This window comes from Gymnoscopelus microlampas, assembly GCF_963454915.1.
Source record: "Gymnoscopelus microlampas genome assembly, chromosome: 23".
Classification (NCBI taxonomy): domain Eukaryota; kingdom Metazoa; phylum Chordata; class Actinopteri; order Myctophiformes; family Myctophidae; genus Gymnoscopelus; species Gymnoscopelus microlampas.
The window spans coordinates 32,759,355-32,781,270 of NC_139960.1; the positions used below are offsets into that span (position 1 = coordinate 32,759,355).

The following is a 21,916-nucleotide window of genomic DNA, read 5'->3' on the forward strand; positions in this document are numbered from 1 at the left end:
ATGTCCCTTTTTGAAAGTCCACACTCGTCCACACGCGCACTCCCTTTCCTGTAGGAAACGCATTGCTTCCACATAATGTGTCGTCGTCCCCCCCCCCCCCCCCCCTCCCCAAAACAGAGGATTTACACAAGAGCAAAGGGAAGTACTCTATGGTGTATGGTTGAGATGGTGTTTGGTGTATTGTTGAGTATTGTTTTTGTATTGTCTTGTATATTATTTCACATTTGCTGCTGCAACGCCTTACTTTTCCTTAATTTGGTGATTAATTAAAGTATCTCATCTCATCTCTCAACTTTTTCATGTCAAGGACCCCCAAATTAATATGTATACTGTATGGCGGCGGACCCCCATCTGATTATATTTTGTGCCAGAGACCCCCATTACAAGATTTGTGATTTTTTTGAAAAAAGCAGATCTACAAGCTCACATCACACCGTGACGTACAGTATATACTGTAGGTTTTAAAGTGGTTTACAGTGGGGTTTTTTTAAATGCTAGGCCCCCAGACCCCACTTTGAGAACAACTGCTCTAAGCAAGTAAATGCACTCTTGTCCATCACAGAGGCAATGCAGATAAACAGTAACACATATCGGTTGTACATCCATCTTAGGGCCCAGTGAGACACGGGCAAAGTTTCTCAGCAGCACCCAAAATGGACAGTGATGCCTGCAGCAGTGAAAGGAATTGGCAACTGGAGCAAAATCGATGGCAACAACAACAAAAGTGAGGTGTACAGAACAAGAGGAACGTGAATCAAATCCTCTTGGCTGTAAGTTTGTGGGCTTAATTGCCAAGCTCCATCCCCTTCCAAGCGATCGCTCGCACGCACAGGCTCTTGAGTGAATTTAATTGAATGCAAATCGCTGTATTATTTAGCATGTGTAATTATTTGTGCACAAACACTGGGGTTTAAAACGGGAAGCCTGGCCGCAGCTGAAGGGCTAATGGGTAGAAAGAGCCGCGGATGTATTTAGTGAAAGAGAATGTAGATATAGATATATTATTTACTGTATGTCCTGTATACTGTATATATTGTTTTGTTGACCTGAAATGCCCTTTCAAAGTTCCAACGGCTGAAGACGTTTAAACTTTAGAAAAATGGGGTGGGGGCAGGGACGTGCACAGATAGACTCTAGGTGGCGCTAGAGCACCTGCCCTTTGCCCTCTTGACCAGAAGTGCCCTTTTGAAAAAAAGAAAGAAAAAAGTTTTTTTTTCTCTCCAGTTTACAGCAGGGGTCTTCAACAGGGGGCCCGGGACCCCTAGGGGTCCTCAGAGTTACTACAGGGGGTCCGCCAAATATTTATGTGATATGATTTTTCTGTTTACCATAACCACTCGAAACCTACTAACCTAGCATCCCTTTTCTGAGGAGAACTTTAGCCAAAAATAGCAGATCTACAAGCCCACAACACCTCACGCTGCGAGGCGTTGTGGGCTTGTAGATCGGCTATTTTTGGCAGAGAGGTATAGGTGTAGAGGGAAGAAAGAGCGGACCAAGTAAACAAAAAAAAGTATAATTTACTTGAGCACCTGCCCCTCAAAATGTCAGTGTACGCCACTGGTGGGGGGGGGGTGGGGGTTCAGGCTGGTCCGGTGCATCTCAGGATCAGGACTTATAACAAGGTGAACCGAAAGGACTGGAACTACTCTATACTTTGACAGGGTGCAGGCAAAACTATATGTGACGTTTGTCTGAAGACGTTTGTTTGAACCGTCGACTAAATGTAATGACCCGTGACTTTAACTTCTAAGAGCCTTGCACATGTGTGACCGCCTGTTGATCGGTTCCAATGCCAGTGATCCGTCTCTACAGCACACCGTTATCTGGATAGAAACCTGGCCAACAACCACAACAGAGCACATTTTGGGGTTGCTGCTTTTTAACTGATGATTTAAGAGACGTGTCTTGTTTCCACAATATCCTAATTAGAAAAACAACAACAACTCAACCGAACCGTTGATCTGGTCCGAAGATTTATAGCTTATGCTGAAATAGACACAGTAAAATCCTTCAGGATTAATTTAACACTAAATTAACACCGGGAGATTTTTTATTGTCTATCTCTCTATTATGTATCACTTTTTCGTCCAGTAACCATTTAAAATGCAATTACACCGCAATTACAAAAGCACTTAACACCCACAAAGGCGTTTATCACCTGACTCTGATCTTGGCCGTAGTTCCGTCCGCGTCGTAACCGCAGCCCTCCGGCTGTTAACCCATTAAAACCGGGAACGCATCTGTGTACCCTTTTTTTTTATACTTTGGCAATAGAAATAGCAGATATACCACCGAGTGCCGCGCTATGACCTTGTAGATCTTCTATTTTTTGAAAAATCGCTAAAAACTATATATTATATAGTTTTTTAAAGCAACAGTTTTTTTACTCAAATCTTTGCTTCTGGGGGGGGTCCCTGGAACAACATATTTTGAGATGGGGGTCCGCGGCCAAATACATTAGTTACATACATTAGATGACAGCAACATACGTTTTTTTCCAAAAACTGTTAGGATTTAGAAGACATTTGTAGAATCCCCCAGAAGCAAAGATATGAGTTACAAATAAAAAAATACGTATTCAAATGATTTTTCATGATGTAGAAAAAAATTGCAGATCTGCAATATATATCTGCTATTTTTGAATAGCCAAAAGTATAAAATAACGGTTGTAGGTCAAATCTAAAATGGCACAGACGCGTTCCCGAATTGAATGGGTTAATTGTTTATTTCTCTTGGCTTCATAACAGTCACTACCAGGCACCATTTTTTTCTTTTTTTTTTCTGCTAAACCCGCGCCAGAGTAATTTGCAGATCCGCAAGCTCCAACATGACAGATTGATCTAGCGAGACAAGTGTTTTCTGACCCCAGCGTAGCCGGCCGTGACTAATGTTAGGGCGGGGTGGGCTGCCCTCGTCCGCGGCCGGCGGCAGCGTCTTTGGTGCCGAGCCCAAGACGTAATGAGGGTTAGTCGTTTTCACGCTGGATTGAGCGCCGAAGGTCACGACCTCCAGAGGAAGCGAGAGAGGAGGAGAGGAGAGAGGGAGTGAGTGAGTCGGCGGATGGATGGAGAGAGACGGAGAGAATAGGAAATGAGGAGACAACGGATGGGGCGGGGGGCGGGGGGGGGGGTACAGCAGTGGTTCTCAGACAGTGGATCAGGACCCCCTTTATGGGTCAGGACTTGAGTAAATATCCCTTTTGTTTTTTGTTTCCTACATTTATTTAAATGTTTTAATTAATATTATTAGTTCAAAAGATTTACATACGTTTTCAAAAATAAATTCACAATTTTTTCAACATTCTTCCAAAGAATTTCATAGATAAATAAATTGGATACTTTTAAGAAGTAGTGAAAATATTTTCACTACTTTGGGTCCTGGGGAGACATCAAATAATTTCTCTTTTGGGTCTCGAGCTAAAACGTTTGGGAAGCACTGCTGAACACATCGAGGCGCATGGCTTGTAGATCTACTGTTTATATTAAGCATGGCCAATTTCTTTGGTCCAACTTCAGAAATAGGGGTCCTTGGGGGGGAGGGGGGTACCAGGGGGTCCCCAGCAAAATGTGTTAATAAAGCGTTAATGAAGCAATCATTTTAACCCCTTTTATCCATATTTTATACTTTGGCTATTCAAAAATAGCAGATCGACAAGCTCATAGCGCGGCACCGAGTGCCGCGCTATGAGCTTGTAGATCTGCTATTTTTTTTAAATCGTGAAAATGTGTGCATTGAATATATTTTTTTTTAAGCGAACATTTGTGACTCAAATCTTTGCTTCGGCAAATTTCGGGCACATTTCTCCCAACGCACATTCCTGTGTGTTGTCACTGCTGTTGTGCCCTATACTGGCTCACCTGCCAATGAGGAGCCCCCACCGAGAGGACGGAGAATAGTAGAGCCTCTGTCCTACTCCTCCCACCCAACATTCCCTGCTGACAGGTGCGTCCCAGAAGTACTTGTAGTGACAAATATCGCTCTCCCCGCCCCGGCTTCCCTCCCCCAAACACGGGCCAATTGTGTTTTGTATGGACACTCGCAGAGCCGCAGGAAGGGTGGTGCGAACGGTGCGGCCGCACCGGGCCCCGCGCTACGGGGGGCCTCGCAAAAAAACGGGAACATTTTTTTTTTAACATGACACCCAACATGACACCCAACTTAATGTTTTGAGGGCAAAAATAACCGCAAATAACCACCCAAAACTCGGATATATCCAGCAGAAACCGCAAAAAAATCGCGCGCGCGCGGGTACTCCACGCACTCGCCAACTCCGCGTGCTCGCCAACTCCGCACCGGGCCCCGCATTTCTCCCAGACGGCTCTGGACACTCGACAAGTCGGATGCCCCACCTTACTGCAACTTAACCCATTCAATGCGGGAACGCATCGCTGTCATTTTAGATTTCTTTGGCTATTCAAAGATGGCAGATATACAAGCTCATAACGCGGCACTCGAATGAGCTTGTAGATCTGCTATTTTTTTTAAATCGTGAAAAGTTGCACCTATCTTTGAATATACAGTATATATTTTTTTTTAAGCGAGCATTTGTAACTCAAATCTTTGCTTCTGGGGGTCCCTGGAACAAAATATTTTACAAATGTTTGCTTTAAAAAATATATATATTCAAGGATTTGTACAAATGTTCAAGATTTAAAAAAAAATAGCAGATCTACAAGCTCATAGCACGGCACTCTGTGCCTGTATGAGCTTGTATATCTGCTATTTTTGAATAGCCAAAGAAATCTGAAAAGGACACATGAGTTAACGCGGCAGCTGAACGGCTGCCGCGTTAAGTGGTTGTTCGTTAAGATTGGCTGCCAAAAACGCAGATCTGCGTTCTATTGAGTCCTTAGAACGCAGGCTGCCAAAGACGCAGATCTGCGTTTTATTTTGAATTTTTTTTTTTCTTTTTTTAATTTGACCCAAAGACCAAGGAGATATGATTTATCGAAGATTTAGACTCCCATCCACTTCCTTGTTAACTTAAAACTTAAAAATTCTGTATCTCGGCTCCTGAGTACTTTTTTTTTTTCATTGAAAAAGTCTGGCAGTCTACTGTAGAAAATAAATAAATAATTCTGGCAGCCAATGTGTTCGTTAAGTTGTTTTCAATATTATTCAAGTTGGGCCCTGATCCAAAAAAAGCTTGGTAACCACTGGTATAGATCTGGAAGGCCTCTGCCTGCCCTCTCGTTTTCTCTCTAGCTCCCTCGCTCTCTTGCCCTCTCTTTCCATCGGCCAACTTCCCCAACAACTTCCCCTCTCTCTCTCTCTTCCTGTCAATAGCTTTGCCTCTACGCTCCACCTTTTGAGAGTCACTCCACAGTGGAGCGTATTGGAATGTCATGGGAACCTGACTCCGTTATGTAATAGAATCTGCAATCATTATAATTCAACACCATGGAGCCAGCACATCACTTCACTTCACTCAGTAAGGCGAGACCTCAGCATGACCTCAACGTGAAGCCATTTTGCTCCTGTAGCTGGACTGTACCTCCAGGGACGTGCACAGATAGACTCTAGGTGGTGCTAGAGCAGAAGTGCCCTTTTTTTTCCCCAGTTTACAGCAGGGGTCTTCAACAGGGGGTCCGGGACCCCTAGGGGGTCCTCAGAGTTACTACAGGGGGTCCGCCGAATCGTTATGTGATATGATTTTTCTTTTTACCATAACCACTCGAAACCTAGCATCCCTTTTCTGAGGAGAACTTTAGCCAAAAATAGCCGATCTACAAGCTCACCACGTCGCAGCGTGAGGCGTTGTGGGCTTGTAGATCGGCTATTTTTGGCAAAGAGGTATAGGTGTAGAGGGAAAAAAGAGCTGATCAAATAAACAAAAAAAAGTATAATTTACTTGAGCACCTGGCCCTCAAAATGTCTGTGCACGCCACTGTGTACCTCGCTAGATGGCAGAAAATATCTCTGAGGCATATAGTAATGTGGCTGATGCCCTTTTTCTTTGCACTTTAACCCATTCAACCCGGGAACGCATCTGTGTCATTTTAACTCATTGACTGCCAGGAACTAATTAATTAATTCATCCGTCTACCATCCCCTTGCCAGCGAAAACGGCGATTCTACTGTACCTTTTGAAAAATCATGGAATATTTTCCGTGACCGCCGTCCTCGCGGAGATCGGCTCATTACACGCACGGGGGGTCCGGTAGAAACGGGGAAACAAATTTGGCTGTCCGCGATCCTCCATCCCAGAGCTATGGCCGTTTGAATGTGGCGTGTTTTTTGAAAAACAGAAATCATCAAAAACAACAGAAATCCGCGAAAATTTGACTTTTGTGAATCCTTTAACATGAAAGGAGGCGATCTTTTATTTTGTTGTGATCACGCGATTTCTGGGTGTACTCTCCTTCGGTGGTGCTTGGATCATTCACAGGCTGCGGAGCAGCGCCCCGCAAAGATTTGAGCTACAAATGTTCGAGTTAATCAGTTACAAATATATATATTCAAAGATTTCCACACATTTTCAAGATTTTCTTATAGCCAAAGTATAAAATAATGGCTTTTATTTATTTAATTATAGCTCAAATCTAAAATGACACAGATGCGTTCCCGGGTTGAATGTGTTAATCATCATTCTCAGTGAGGAGGAGGCAGTGTTGCGTGTAGCACAGAGAGCTAGAGATATTTAAGATATTAAAAAGGCTGCCATGTTTCAAACCGGTTTTTAAAGTAGTAGCAGCCACGACCAGAATTTTCCCCCATGCATCTTTGAAATAGTTGCTGTCGGGGGGGAAACCTTGCATGTCCGAATACAAGGTTTAACAAATTGTGAAAATAGCTGATCTACAAGCTCACCACGCATCGCATCGTTGTCGTCCGTTGTTGTTCCGAACCCCCTCAAGACGAGTCCCCAGCTAAATGTGGTAATACTGTATATATAGCATCAAATCTGATTCACCACTTTAAACCTATATACAGTACACACAGAAAATGTGTGCATTGAATATATATATTTTTAAAGCGAACATTTGTGACTCAAATCTTTGCTTCTGGGGGTCCCTGGAACAAAATATTTTGAAATGGGGGTCCGGCGGCCAAGTACATACAATTTTAGGGGTCCTTGACATGAAAAAGTTTTGAGAAGCTCTGTCCTATTGCACTGACTCGGGGCTAATAGACAGCGGGAACATACTGTAGCTGTAGGTTGAAGGTACAGTACGCGGTGCAGTCAGTCAGAATAAAGGAAAGGCCAATATAAAGTGAAAGGCCTCCCTCAGGGATGTTGGCTCTATAATGGAGTGTGCTTTCCTGGAATGGCTTTGGCCAACTCGCCCCAGGTAAAGTTAAATAAAATATTGATTCAATTACATTTTATAGGGGGGCTTCCTCTATTGGCGGTTGAAGGATGCCTTTTCAGTTTCCCAACCTCCCGAAATCACTCAATGTGCTTCCTGCGTTGTGCAATCTGCAGAGGCCTGTCATACAGAGAAATCGTGGGCCATACCGTTGCTTTCGGGCAGAAAGCTTGTATGTCCGTGTTTCAACTTTTTATGTTTTAGTTTTTTTATCGTAAATCAGTGGTTCTCAACCAGTGGTCCGGGGACCACCAGTGGGCCTTGAGAGGGTTCCAGGGGGTCCCCAGCAAAAGGTGTTAGTACCTTTTCACCCCTTTATCCATATTGTGTACGTTGGCTATTCAAAAATAGCAGATTTACAAGCTCACAGCGCGTCGCTTTGTGCCGCGCTGCTTGCACATCTGCTATTTTTGAACTTTTTTGAAAAATCTCGACAGTGTTTGAAGAATTTTGCAGAACACAAATCTTCTCTTCTGGGGGTCCCTGGCACAAAATATTTTCAGATGGGGCTCTGCGCCCAAATGTATATCAATTTAGGGGTCCTTGGCATGAAAAAGGTTGAAAACCACTGTTGTAAATGAATGCCAAATGAAAATAAGTAGTTAAGTGTGTCTGTTTTTTTAAATGTATATTTAACCAGTAAGAGCATAAAGAATAGCTACATTAATTGGAACATAGGTTTCCTTTTCCCCCTCATTTCCTGAAAAGTAACAGTTTTGGACATACAAGGTATTTCGCCCCGACAGTGCCGGTGATATGTTGACGTGGATATTGTTATCCTGGAAGACAATGTTCCCATCAAGAAAGGAATTGTATATTCTGGGGAGGTGAGATAGAAGCGTCTCAAGGTTTGTTTTGTGTTTACAGTTCAGCCCCCTAGCCCTCTTACGGATGATTGGATTGATTCCATGCCAGAATGCACCTCACACCAGTTAGGACGGCCAAAAACTCAGCGCTGCTGCTGTGGTGGGACTGTGTGTGTGTGTGTGTGTGTGTGCTGCAGTGTCCTGTCCTCAGCCATGCCTGCCTAACTGTGTACCGTGCCGAACGAAACGGGGAGAGGAATAGAGACCAGAATAGAATGGAATAGGAGTGATATTACTCAGAGAGCTATGAAAACCAGGACTCTGCAACGCTCCACAGAGAATAGACGAGAATAGAAAACAATAGCAGGTAACCAGGGTTCCATTTGTAATTTATAAAAAGGGGGGGGGGGGGTGTATTTTCGTAACCACTTAAGCTCTATACTTCGTTGACCGTGTACAACAAATAATAAAAATAGGGCCGTTCCAAAATGTCACATGTCGCATCGCCATGTGAGTTTGTAGATATGTTTGAACATTTGTAAACATTTGCCCAAAATAGGGATGCCATGGTTAATGCTGTTAATGCTGTTTTTTTATTGTTATTTTGTGTTAATCAAACATAAATATCAAACATGTCAGACATCTCCAAAAGGAAATGCATGCATATTATATTCATTCTGACCAGGAGCAGAGACGAAAACATATCCCCCACCGGTGTTAAAATATGAATGACCAGAGAGGAGGATATCAAATTCAGAGGCATGGATCCCCCCCCCCCAGAAAATGGAATCATGTAGGTCACTGGTTCTCAACATCGGGCCGAGGACCACAAGGGGTTCGGAGTTTAAATTAACTTTTTTACTCAAGTAAAAGTTTCAATACTGCAATTTAGAAATACTCTGTTGAGTAAAAGTCCGGAATTAAAAATGTACTTGAATAAAAGTACAAAGGTATTGGAATCAAAATGTACTTAAAGTACCAAAAGTAGAAAGTACTCATTATGCAGAATTTTCAAATGTAACATCTTTTGAAAATGGCAGATCTACAAGCTCACAATGCGTCGCATCGCGACGCATTGTGAGCTTGTAGATCAGCTATTTTCAAATGGCCAAAATATACATAGGGCTGAAGTGGGTAATGCGTGTTTTGTAATAATAATCAGAATCTACAAAATAACTAGTAACCAAAGTTCTCAAATAATTGTAGTGGAGTAAAAGCATAATATTTTCCTCTGAGATGTAGTGGAGTAGAAGCAAAAGTACTGAAAATTGGAAATACTCCAGTAAAGTAAAAAATAGCTCAAAATTGTACTTAAAGATGGAGTGCCATGATATTTTTCAACCCTAAAACCAAATCATAAGGTATTATTATGTAAGGATTTTTTTCAAAAAAAAAAAGTGTACAGAAATTGTTAAAAAAAAATTTGGACACGCCTCCAGTTCATTAAGTATGCCTGGTTCTCACCTTAGCACCTCCTCCACCACCTTAGCACCACCCACCTGTCCTAGTCCCTCCTCCTCCTCATGCCCACACCTGTTGTGTTATGATAATGAGGGGGAGGGTATGTTTTTTGGGGGCTCTGTGATGTCACTATGCCCCTGTTTTTGGATTGGCACGTTTGACTCTCAAGGTTTCAGCCTCCAGGAAAAAACTCCAAATAGTCAGAGAAGACATGAAACACCATAAAACCACCAGCGGGGGCCTTAATGAAGTTCTATCAACCTCATAGACACATGAAAACCAGAAAAAGTGCAAAACCATGGCACCACCTCTTTAAGTACAGTACTTGAGTAAATGTACTGATGGATTTTATAGTAACTAAGTGTGAACTCACATTGCGGGCTTTGCTGCTGGGGACACTCCTTGTGGCAGGTGGAGCTGAGCTTGTTGACCACGCCGGTGATGTTCTCCACCTTGGTGTCCACCATGGCCTGGACCTTCTCCATGTTGACCAGCTTACCGTCCAGGCTGCTCTGCAGCGTGGAGATCTGGGTGCGGGCGTGGCGCAAGCTGGCCGACATGCGGTTCATCTTCACCTGGGGGGGTTGTGTTGTTGTGGGGTGGGAAGCACACAGACATTTTTGTTTGTCATTTTTCTCACATGCAGGGATGGCGTCATCGGCTGGCCTCTTTCAGGGCCAAGCTGTCTAAAACAGCGTTGCCAAGTCTGCTTATTATAAGAGACTTTTGTAAAGTCGCTTGTAAATATTGGTGATTGCGTTTTTTTTGGGCTTCCTGCCTAATGTTCTTTTAACCAGTGGTTCTCAAAAATATATATATAATTTTTAAGGACCCCCAAATTAATATTTATGTATTTGTCCACGAACCCTCATCTGAAAATATTTTTTGCCAGGGACCCCAATACAAGATTTGTGTAAAATGTTCCCAAAACAGTCCACCTTTTTCACGTGTGTGTGTGTGTGTGTGTGTGTGTGTGTGTGTGTGTGTGTGTGTTGTGTTAGACCCTGGTCTAACGAGGGCGTGAATGGTGGTCGAACGGGCTGAAAGCGTACCCAAATATAGATGAATACAATACTGCACTGTCTGTAATACTGTACATCATATAGACGAGCCACATAGAGTCCCAGATCCCACATGAAACCATGCTATTATTATTGGCCCCAGTCTGGTTGTGTTAATAATTCCACAGATGCTGGTGAATATGTGTATAAATCAGCAGCCCACCGTTTAATTAGTTTCATTTGGAATTTGGAGCAGAAAAGTGCCTTCTGGCAGAGCGGTCGCTTCATACGCACCAACGTGACACACTGTGCAGCCACTGCCCAAATTATACCCACATTTTGGCAGATGGAGGCTTGTTTTAACGTCCCAGGGCTACAAATACAACCCAGTGTGTAATTGTGTTTTTAGTTTTTTTTTTCCGTTTAATGTGCTAGGAACCAGGTAGGGGTCAGTGTGGTGTAGGAATGGCCAGGAGAGAGAGGATGCCTTGCATTCTAAATACGATTGTCATTTGACTCGCATTTAATTTCCATTTACATTCCAGTTGAGTACACCTGAAGGGAGGCAAGGAAATCCTATCTGACTCGGCACTTTGCATTCAGCGTGTTCATTAGGTGTTAGTCGGCTTTTTTTGAAGTTTATGTTCCTGTTTTAAACACTTGACCACAAACACTTTCTAAATTATTAAAGGACGACTTCACCGATTTTCTTCATGTAAATGGTCCTCACATATGCTCATTATAATATGGTACCATTTTTTGTCTACCCACTCTGTTTCCTAGGAGGGCTGTGGACAGTTCAAAATCACGCCTACCAGTGACATCATTGGTAGGCGGGTTTGGTCTTTTCAAATAATTCGTTTTTATTAACGCTAGAAAAACGGCTTCCATTTTAGCATGCTAACTTTCCAGGAATAGGAAGCCTGTAGTTTCTATTAGCTTCAATTCCCCATCGATGATGTCACTGGTAGGCGGGTTTTGAACTGTCCACAGCCCTCCTCTGAGACACAGACCGAGTAGACAAAAACGGTGCCATGTTATCATGAGCATTATTGATGACCAATTATATGAAGATAGGTTGAACATGGGTCAAGTGGAAGTGGTCCTTTAACTAAAAGAGACTAGTTGTGAGCTTGTACATAGGCTATTTTCAAATAGCTTATAACAGTTCTCAACCTTTTATGGACCAGGGCCCGCACCTGAAAATCTCAAAAGCGTTCGCGGCCCACCCATCTGACCACTTGTTAAAGGACCACTTCACCCATTTTCAACCTATCTTCATGTAATTGCTCCTCACTAATGTTCATTATAATATGGTACCATTTTTGTCTACTCGGTCTGTGTCTCAGAGGAGGGCTGTGGACAGTTCAGAAACCTGTCTACCAGTGACATCATTGATGGGGAATCCAAGCTAATAGAAACTGCATGCTTTCTATTCCTGGAAAGTTAGCTTGCTATAATGGAAGCCATTGTTCTCGCGTAAAAAACATTTATCTGCTTAACGATGATGTCACTGGTAGGCGGGTTTCTGAAGTGTCCACAGCCCTCCTACGAGACAGATTCTTCCCCCCATTTTATCATGAACATTAGTGAGGACCAATTATATGAAGATGGGTTGAAAATGGGTGAAGTCGTCCTTTAAGTGGTCAGATGATTGGGCTTTTTGCATTTTCCAGAGCATGTTTATGTTAACGATCAATCAATCGATTGTATTCCGGCTTGGATCAATGGAACGTAGTTTAGTTCCTATTTATCGGTATCACAATGAAAACAATTCCCCCCCAATGTTTTAAAAAAGAAATACTGTGACATTTGTTTTACATAATTCTTCTAAATATTAATGTTATATTATTATTAAAATATTAGTGTTTTGGCCAATTATTTGGGCGTTCCACTTGCACTATCCTCACGGCCCACCAGTGGGCCCCGGCCCACAGGTTGAGAACCACTGGCCTATAATGACATGGCCAAAATGTTCATGCCAGGGTTAAAGTGGTTAAACTACCTGGTATGTAGGTGGTGTTGTTGTTGTTGTTTTTTTATTCTGACATTTTGTCATCGTTCAGGCCTAGGGTTCCAAGCAGGTGATGATCTGGAACCACTAAACCACTAACCCACTGAAACAAGCCTTTAGTCATCATTTATTACAGAAGTGTTCATCTGGATTTTGTTGCAGTTCTACTTTTTGTGCTTCTCGCTTTCTGTTTTGCAGTTTCCCACGGCTGCAAAACCGTTGAGTTTGTAACTCTCTCATCTGATGACACTTCAGGCTTCTCAAGTCAAAGGAGCAAACATCCTTTCTGAATACGGAACAAGAGTTTATATTTTGGGGAATTGAACCAAATTGCGTACGCTCTTCGAAACCAAAGGAAATGATTCCTTAGTACTTCAATTATTGCTGAAGTATAATAGTACTTCACATTTATGACAGCTGGTCCGGGTGCCACAAACGCAGTATTAAATACTTTATTCATCATACCACGGTGTAATATTTAATCACCAACAGCATTTTAAAGGGAAATCTGTCTAATGTAACCACAGCGTGCCTCTTACCTGCATCTCCTGCATGCTGTTGGGGTACAGCGGCGTCCTGGAAGAGCCTTGCCCCGATCCGAGTGCATTCCCCGCGCTTCCAGTAACCATCCCGTCTCCCCGCACCACCACCACCACCTCCTCTCTGCTGGCCCCAGTAGCCTGCTGCTCCACCCGCCTCTCCCCTGCTCCTGCAGCCCCGCCGGTGCCGGTGCCGCCGCCACTGTCCCCCTCCGGGAACGACACCTGTCCCTCATCTGCCTGCGGCACAAAGCCCCCTGCCTCGGCTCCGGTGCCGCGGCTCCCGCCGCCGCCGCCCTGGCACTCCAGGCAGTTGCTCTTCAGCTTGTTGACGGTCTCTTTGAGGCTCTGCAGCTCCTTCAGGGTCTTCTCCAGCAGCCTGAACTGCTTGGGCAGCTGGATGGTGAGCGGAGGCAGGGTGAGCTGGTACGGGCACTCGGCGCCCGCCGCCGCCTCTCCCCCGGCGGCGGAGGCGGCGGCGGAGCCCGCTCCAGAACCCCCGCCGCCGCCGCACTGTCCCGACGGCTTCAGCTTCAGGGCGCAGCCGACGGCTCCTGCCGTCGAGTCGCCTCCTCCGGAGGAGTAGCGCGGTCCTTTAGCGTCCCATCTCTGCTGGTGGCCGTTGGCAGAGGGGTCCGGGACCACGGTGGCAGTGAGCAGGAGAGTGGCACAGACGCACAACAAGACGGTCCTCATTCCGTGCCCGTGGTGATGATGATGATGGGGTGCGAGTGATGGGTGCGAGTTTTGTAAAGTGCAATTAAGTATGTGCGGCGCGTAAAGTGCAATTCGAGCGGTTACGGCAGAGTGCAGGTTCTTAGTCCGTGCGCCTGTGCGTCTGTAGTTTTGGATCCAGGAGAAGCTGCGTGTGTGTATAGGAATGTGGAGCGCGTGTTCCGATAACGCAGTTGTTGGGAGTGTGTGTGTGTGTGTGTGTGTGTGTGTGTGTGTGTGTGTGTGTGAGCGCAGTCTGCAGGAGGGAGAGAGAGCGCACAGGGAACTGCCTCTGCCTCAGATAGCTGTGTCATTAATATCAGGACAGAGAGCGAGGGAGGGAGGGAGGGAGGGAGGGCGAGAGAGAGAGAGAGAGAGAGAGAGAGAGAGAGAGAGAGAGAGAGAGAGAGAGAGAGAGAGAGAGAGAGAGAGAGAGAGAGAGAGAGAGAGAGAGAGAGAGAGAGAGAGAGAGAGAGAGAGAGAGAGAGAGAGAGAGAGAGAGAGAGAGAGAGAGAGAGAGAGAGAGAGAGAGAGAGAGAGAGAGAGAGAGAGAGAGAGAGAGAGAGAGAGAGAGAGATGAGTTACACAGGATGGGAGGGGCAGCGCTGTATTGCGTAATACCAATACAATATCAGCAGCAGCGCTGTAGAGAGAGATAGAGAAATGGAGAGAGAGAGGTTAAGGGAGACAGAGAGAAAATAGAGAAAAAGAGGAGGATGGGGGGGGGGGGTGTACTGTAGGTATTCTGCATACCGTTGTCTGCATGGTTTAGTCCAGCATTACTCAGCCTATTTCCCTTAAGAGAAAAATGACTCACTGGAGGAATTCTTTCTTGTCCTTTTAGTTTTGTTTTTACACTTTGCTCTTTACGCTGTTTTGGTTTTGTTGTTTTGGCCGTGGTCCCATCACTAAGCCTCCAAGTCACATTCCAAGGCGGTTCCGATTCTGAATATGAGTCGTCCCACCTGCAAAACAACCCCAAAAATACATAGTTTGTGTTTGTGCCATTTGAGGTCTCTCTCGGGAGGAATTAGGCTCAGGTGTGTGTGTGTTGCCGCATAGAGCAGTAGTTTTCAAAGTGGGATCCGGGTCGGGGGACTCCCAAGGGGTCCTTGAGGGGGTACCAGGGGGTCCCAGCAACATTAGTTAATATAGCAGCAAAATCATTGTAACCACTTTTAACCACACATCAACTATTTTTAAATAACCAATCTACAAGGTTGTAGATATGTAATTTTCCAAAAATTAAATACAGTATTTAATGTGAAAGATTTTGAATATTTCAACAACACAAATCTTGTGTGGGGGTCCCTGGCAAGAAAAAATAAATAAAATGTTTGTCTTCACCTTTAGTATTGGAAAAAGAATAATTCTGCTAACACTAAAAGTTAGAATAATTCTAGGATGTGGGCACAGAAGACAAATCTGTAGTAATCATGCACTCATCCAATACATTTGATTATAAAAAAAGATGCTGACAGTTTTTGAATTAGAATTCTCTGCCACAGGGCTCGAGGCACAACTTTCTATGCGGTCAATATGAAAATATTTGGGTGTCAGTTTGTGGGCATATTGCCAAGCTGGAAACACCTCTATGTATCATTAGCTGTTGCTATATATCATTTATTTTGAATTTTTTAAATGCAAATTTGAAGTTTTTCCAGAAACATTTAGTCAGGATTTAGAAGGCGTTTTTAGAATTGGCCTCAGGTCTAAATGGGTTTGGCTTAAGGCACCCCTGTGAATAACTTTCTCAACCACCGCACCTCTGAATTACATTATAGCTTACAATTATGGTACGTAAATATGTAAATCTTTCCCCTAAGACACAGTATGTCACGAGAATAAACTTGAGAGAATATCCACTTCCATTAGGATAGATTGAAAATAACTTTATAGCCTACTTGACAGGGTTTCTACCAAATGTCTTTGCCAAAAATGTCTTTGCCAAAAATAGCCGATCTACAAGCTCACAACGTGTTGTGACGCTATTTTTTGCAAAAAGATTTGGTATAAATTGAAAACGGACGTAGAGGGTCTAAGTGGTTAAACTGAAGTGAAGTCCAAAAATTATCAAATTCCGCAGCACCCCCTAGTCTGGCGTCATGGCACCCTAGGGTGCCACGGCACCCACTTTGAGAAACGCTGCCGTAAAGTCATGCCAAGCTACCACAACTTTAGCGTCATTTTTGAATATCATGACAAGCGCCACTGCGACGTGATGTCACCACAGTGGTGATTTAATGGCACCGTTCTGTGTTTAGGCTCTTTGGACGACAACAGCAGATAGAAAAGTTAATGAAGTTCTTAATGTGCACACTTGTTTACTTGCACACTTAATTGACTCAGATATTAATAACAGTTTGTGGCGGCGAGGGTCATTCTTTAAGTGGTTTTCAGATTAAAATGATTGGAATCTCTCTCATCGTATTCTCTCCCACAGACATATTATTATTAATGCAAGGATCCATTTTCATGGAGTTGGTTTTGATAATAATTAAGCCATGAAAACTATTAAAGCTGTTTGTTTACTCTGCGGTGAGTGGGAACGCCTCTGGCTCTGGCTTGGGTCCGAGCCAGAGATAGACAGAGCTGGGAACGCTATGGGGGCTTAGCAATGCAAATGCCGTAAGGAGGCTATGTATCAAAATATGCCAACTGCATGATATTTTTTCCCAAAGTGCCATGTCGACCTGAGGTGTGCTGGGAGTGGATGGTACTTGATTTCTGAGCTTTTATTGGCACCAAGCTTTATTCATTGAGCTACAGTGTAACTTTAAATTAATTTAACACTGAGAGTGTACCCATGTAACCAAATGGATCCTTAAGCGCTGATATTTTACCAGTCACTTTATTAAACAACTCTACTTTCTAAATCATATACCATTTGAAAATCAGATCACGTAGATTTCAGTAAGAATTTGGGTTTCTTCCCTGTCCTATTCGTGTGCCGATCGGTCCAGCGGTGATTAGCTGAAGTTTGACACATGCCAGCTAGTGTAGCTGCTGTGACCAGCATTTAGTTGTGTGCCCTCTGTTTGTGGTTACAGTAATCTCTTACAGCATCTCTGTGCTGGTTTCTGTGGAACGTGATCTTTGTACAAGCAGCCTGTCAACAGTAGTAAGTGATAGTGTATGACTCACACACTCACACACTCACAGACGTGTGTGTACCGTGGTGGTGGTGGACCGTTGCTCTGTGTGCACTACAATCTGACTGACGTCAGTCAGCAGGCATTTTTCTACAGAAGAGCAAGTGAAACACATTTGTGGTTTTCTTAGCAAGTGATTTAATCTGGAACTTAACACTTTAGTTTTAACGGAATAAAACTGAAACCAATAATGAAATATTAAACATTTTTACTAAAAAATAACAATACAATCTAAACTGAAACTAGCAAACCCACCCATTAATCTAACTGAAACCAGGCCGAGTTGCCTACCCAGGGCCCTCCAAATTTGGAAGGCCAATTGGAATGGAATCTGCTAAATCTGACCGATACATCTCGAATCACATTACTCCCGAGATAATATGTACTGTGCCATTTCACAAGCTGTTCAAACCCTTCTTCTTCTTCCCTTTCCTTCTTTCTATGGAAATAACAATACGATGGAACTATGCACGAAAACTAATTTTACCCACTTTTTTACTTCTGTAAACCTGTGATGTGACAATTAAGCTGATTCTGACTCTGATTCTTATACAGATTTGTGGGAGTCAGGACAACATTCGTAGTAGCAAAAGGCGTGTTTTGAAGAAAACGTGAAATGGTGGAAAATCTAGTCTGGCCGGGGCTTATGTGGAGTGAGGCGGGCTGTTATAGCGCCACCTTGAGGCCAATTCAAAGCATTTTGGGCAGAGGTTCTTTCTTGCCCTAACGGGGAGTGTAATCAGCCCAGCGGTGCCCAACATTAGCTGTTCACTGACGGACGTACAGACAGACAGACACAGACACAGACAGACTCACGGGTAGGGCATTCACTGAATAGTCGAATATTCGAATATTCGAATATCAAAGCCACTATTCGACGTTGTAAACCGACGTCGAATAATCGCTATTATTTTAATTATTATTATTATTATTATTATTTTATTTTTTTGTTGATTTTGTTGATTTTTCTTTTTTAGCAGGGGCTTCTCAACAGCAGACAAGCATTTGTGAGCTCTTGTGTTGGTAGTTCTCCTAATCCATTCATGGTTGATTGTTGTTAAATCATTTCATACTGTATGTGATGTTGTGCCGTCACTCAATGTAGGTAGTGGTGCGCTGAAACAGCAGCGCGCATCCCAGAAAGATGCCTTGTAACGACCGGACCGAAGGATGGAACTGTGGTTGTTGTTGAACATATTGTAGATGGGATAGCCTTGGAAAATCATTTGACTTATTCCAAGTTAAATGAACTGAATTAATAAGTTTGCTACTTTCTTTTCAACCAGAGCCGTGGTATCGCAGAGCAGAGCAGCAGCAACGCATGTTATGCTAGGCTTCGTCGTAGAAGAGTGTTGTAGCGAAAATAGCAGATCTACATGCTCACAACGCGTCCATCCGTGAGGCAATGTGCAGTTGTACATCTGCTATGCCTGGACCAGCTGGGTTTAGACCAATCAGAACGCACAGCTGGCTTTCATTAGTTAACCCTTTAAAAGCTGATTGTTTTCAAGGCTTGCAATACGGCATTTTATTGATAAAGGCTCGTTTGTATTGGATGAAAAAAATATGATATATCACCGGCGAATAATCGAATATTCGACTACTTTTAGGTTGAATAATTCGAATGTTAAAAATCACTATTCGTGAATGCCCTACTCATGGGAATGAAAAAAACATAATCCTTCGCATTTGGGCTGTTCCAGCCTGGCGGGGGATATTTATACGTTATACGTTGATTTGAACTAAGCCAAGTTAAACTAGCTGCAGTAGAGAAGGTGAATGACTATTTGCAGCCCTCCGAGCCGGATCCCATTATGGTGTACAGTACAGACAAGTACATACATACTCACTGTCAACCTATAGCCTAATGTACCTTGGAGATTGATATCATTTAAATACCAAAAGAAAGTTGAGTAAACTGCACCCACAGAAAAACAGATACAGACACTTGTATACTTGCACTTGTAGACACCTGTATGCCGGCCGTGAATTGGACAAATGTTAGTACAACACAGCTAAGCTGATGAAAACCCTTCTAATGGAAGCAATTCAAACACTAAATGGCCTCATTATTCTTGATGCAAAACACAGTCGTAACTCAATTATATTACAGCCTCCCAATTACACCAGAGCCTATAGTGTAAAACATACTGTATAGGCTGACAGTGTTAGCTGCTTACACAGCTGTTAGTGCAACAATAATCGCAATCTGCAGCACTGTCCCCTGTCCTCGCAGTTGGATGTTTAACCCATTAAAACAGGGAAATAATCTGTGTCATTTTAGATTTTTGCGTTGGCTATTCAAAAATTGCAGATATACCTAGGAGGGTTGGCGAAAGGGCCTACTCTGTGTGGAGTTTGCATGTTCTCCCTGGGTCTCCTAGTTAATACCCTCACAAAAACATGTAGTAATCCTGGTCGCTATACCGCCTCTGCTTGGAATAACGTGTTCCTTCCACACGCTACGTCTAACCAGGGAAACTCCCCCTGTCAGCCAGGTGACAAAAAGGTCAGTTGGCTCTCATGCATTGAAGGAGGCATGAGCTCGGCCCTGGGCTCCCTAGGCTGGTGGGGGGAGTGTAGCGCCCAGGATCACTTAGAAAATTGGCACCGGGGTGAAAAAAAAAGGGTTACAAAATCGTGGGATAAAAATATTATACAAGCTTGTACATCTGCTATTTTTTAACATTTTTGAAAACGTGTGAGAACTACTGTCTTAAAAGGCATTTGTAGAATCGGGCCTCAGGTCTGAATGGGTTGATTGTGATGAGTCACAACCTTGAAAGGTTCCATATCATAATGATTTGGTAACCCTGCATAAAAAAAGTAATGCTGGACTTCGTGACTAAAATTGTGGCACTACAAATCAAAAAGAGGTGAAATATGTTAGCCGGTTTTGGAGATTACATAATACTTTGCTTCGGATAGGTGGGGAGAAGTCTTGTGTGCTCGAGTTTATTTCGATCGATTGTATACTGCTCTAGTGCTCTAAGTCAAATTTATCAGTGCATTTGGCAAAGAATATGTCACATAACATATTTTACTGTGACGGAATGCATTTCATCTACAGAAATAACTCAAAAGAGAAAAGGGAAAGTATTTACAGTGTCAAGATTGCAAACAGGCCACAGAAGGGCATCTTGTTCCCTCATTACTTGTTTCTGGCTGTTTTGGCACTAGTAGCGCATTAGGATAAACCTAAAGGTTGATCCATTTCACATGTTATCATTAATTAACAATACCCTGCCTGCATGCATGCGTGGCAGGGTATTGTAATCGTGTGTGTGCATGAGTGCATGTGTCTGTCTGTCTGTCTGTCTGTCTGTCTGTCGAACAAAATGACTCAATAATTGATTGGTGGGATCTTCATGAAAGCTGGTGTGAATGATTAGTCGAATGCCCCGTAGAGGCGTCCGAAGGTCAATTTCACAATCAAGGTCATGGTGAAAATCAAGAATGGACATGCTGGTTTTCATGAAACTTGGTTCGGGACTCCAAAAAGGTCAAGGGTCAAGGTCACAACCAAGTTCATGGTCAACACCACATAATGGGTCTTATCTCGGGAGCAGACAGACTTGAAACAAGAGACGGTGCAGATTTTTTTATTTATTTGTGAAACATTCAGTCACAGGCTGATCTGTTTACAAATCACTAGCAAAATGCCAGTATTGTGGAATCATTGTGGGAACTCAATTGGGGTACAGTTAGCTTTATGGTTTCAATGAGCAGCCCATAAGAGCATTCTTTCATTTTATGGATTTGAATCCAAAGTCTTTGATTTTCTGCACCACAAAGGACTAGGGGGGGGGTGTGTGTGTGTGTGCACCGTGTTTGCAATTGAGGGGTTTGAGGGGATGTGCAGCCGCATGTATTTACAGTTACACATGCGTGTGTGTGTGTGTGTGTTTGAGAGAGAGAGAAACATCTTTGAATGATTGTCTAACTCGGTTCAAAGACAGTCCACCACATGTGAGCGTCATGCCTGTCACCCTGTAACATTCCCTGCTATACTGTCAACTAACTGATAAGTTATGACTGCAGGAAATGGTCATAAAAAGACATTTTATCTGAGAGATGCAGCTTGACGCGGTTTGGACTTCTGTTTAACATTGGTGTCTGCTGGCATATCATTGATGATGTCCATGAAAGTAGGATGTCTGGCATATCAGCATACATGTTTTTTTCCAGTTCTCTGAAACCGTAGGTCCCACCCAATTGCCATTCAGCACGTTCCATCAAGGGGTCGTATGAGAGACACACCCCAAATTTGAGACCGTTTTGTCTTTCGCCCTCCGAGTTATGCCACGGAAACTATTATATGATATTAAAGTTAACCATTTGTAACTGTTGTAGCAGTGTACAAATTGACAAAATGAACACCTTGAAAAAAAAAATTTCACAAGGCAACATAGCACTTGGACTGTATTTTTCAGCTTGTATTTAAAGAATGAGCCAAAAGTTCCATTTCTGTTATGGAGACTCGGTAGACAATCAGGTGAACACAACACAAAGGCGTTAATCCATTACATTAATGGGAGGTCTAACCTACATCTTTTTGTCGCTGTCGGCCAGAAACCTCTTATCTCCATATTTCAACTTAGTATGCTTTTTCGTAAATGAACGCCCTACTTTGTCATACTACAACGTGTCAGCGTCACACAAAATCAGCAAAAATAGCCGACCTACAAGCTCACAACTATGAGCATGCATAAATATTGAACCAATGAAAAATATTAACAAGAGTTTGTGACTGTAAATAATTACACTGGATCCACATTTTCAATTATTTGGAAAGTGACGGTTTTGGACATCCAAGGTTTCCACCCGACAGTGACCATTTACAGAGATATCTCTCTGTCCTGTGGGCTGTTAGTGCAGGCAGCCAGGGCCTCGTACCTTCCAGCACATTTGGAGCA

The 21,916-nt window shown here is 43.3% G+C and overlaps 1 protein-coding gene across 1 annotated transcript in view; it reads right to left on the reverse strand.

Moving 5' to 3' along the window:
* Positions 1-14,116, reverse strand: part of fgl2a (fibrinogen-like 2a) — a 28,142-nt gene extending 14,026 nt beyond the window's left edge. The window contains exons 1-2 of the mRNA XM_084049441.1: positions 13,135-14,116; positions 9,954-10,155 (exon numbers count right to left, since the gene is read on the reverse strand). Of these exons, the coding sequence (XP_083905567.1) occupies positions 9,954-10,155; positions 13,135-13,830 (898 nt within the window). The 5' untranslated portion in view covers positions 13,831-14,116. The remainder of the gene's footprint in view (positions 1-9,953; positions 10,156-13,134) is intronic.
* Positions 14,117-21,916: the final 7,800 nt, after the last annotated feature.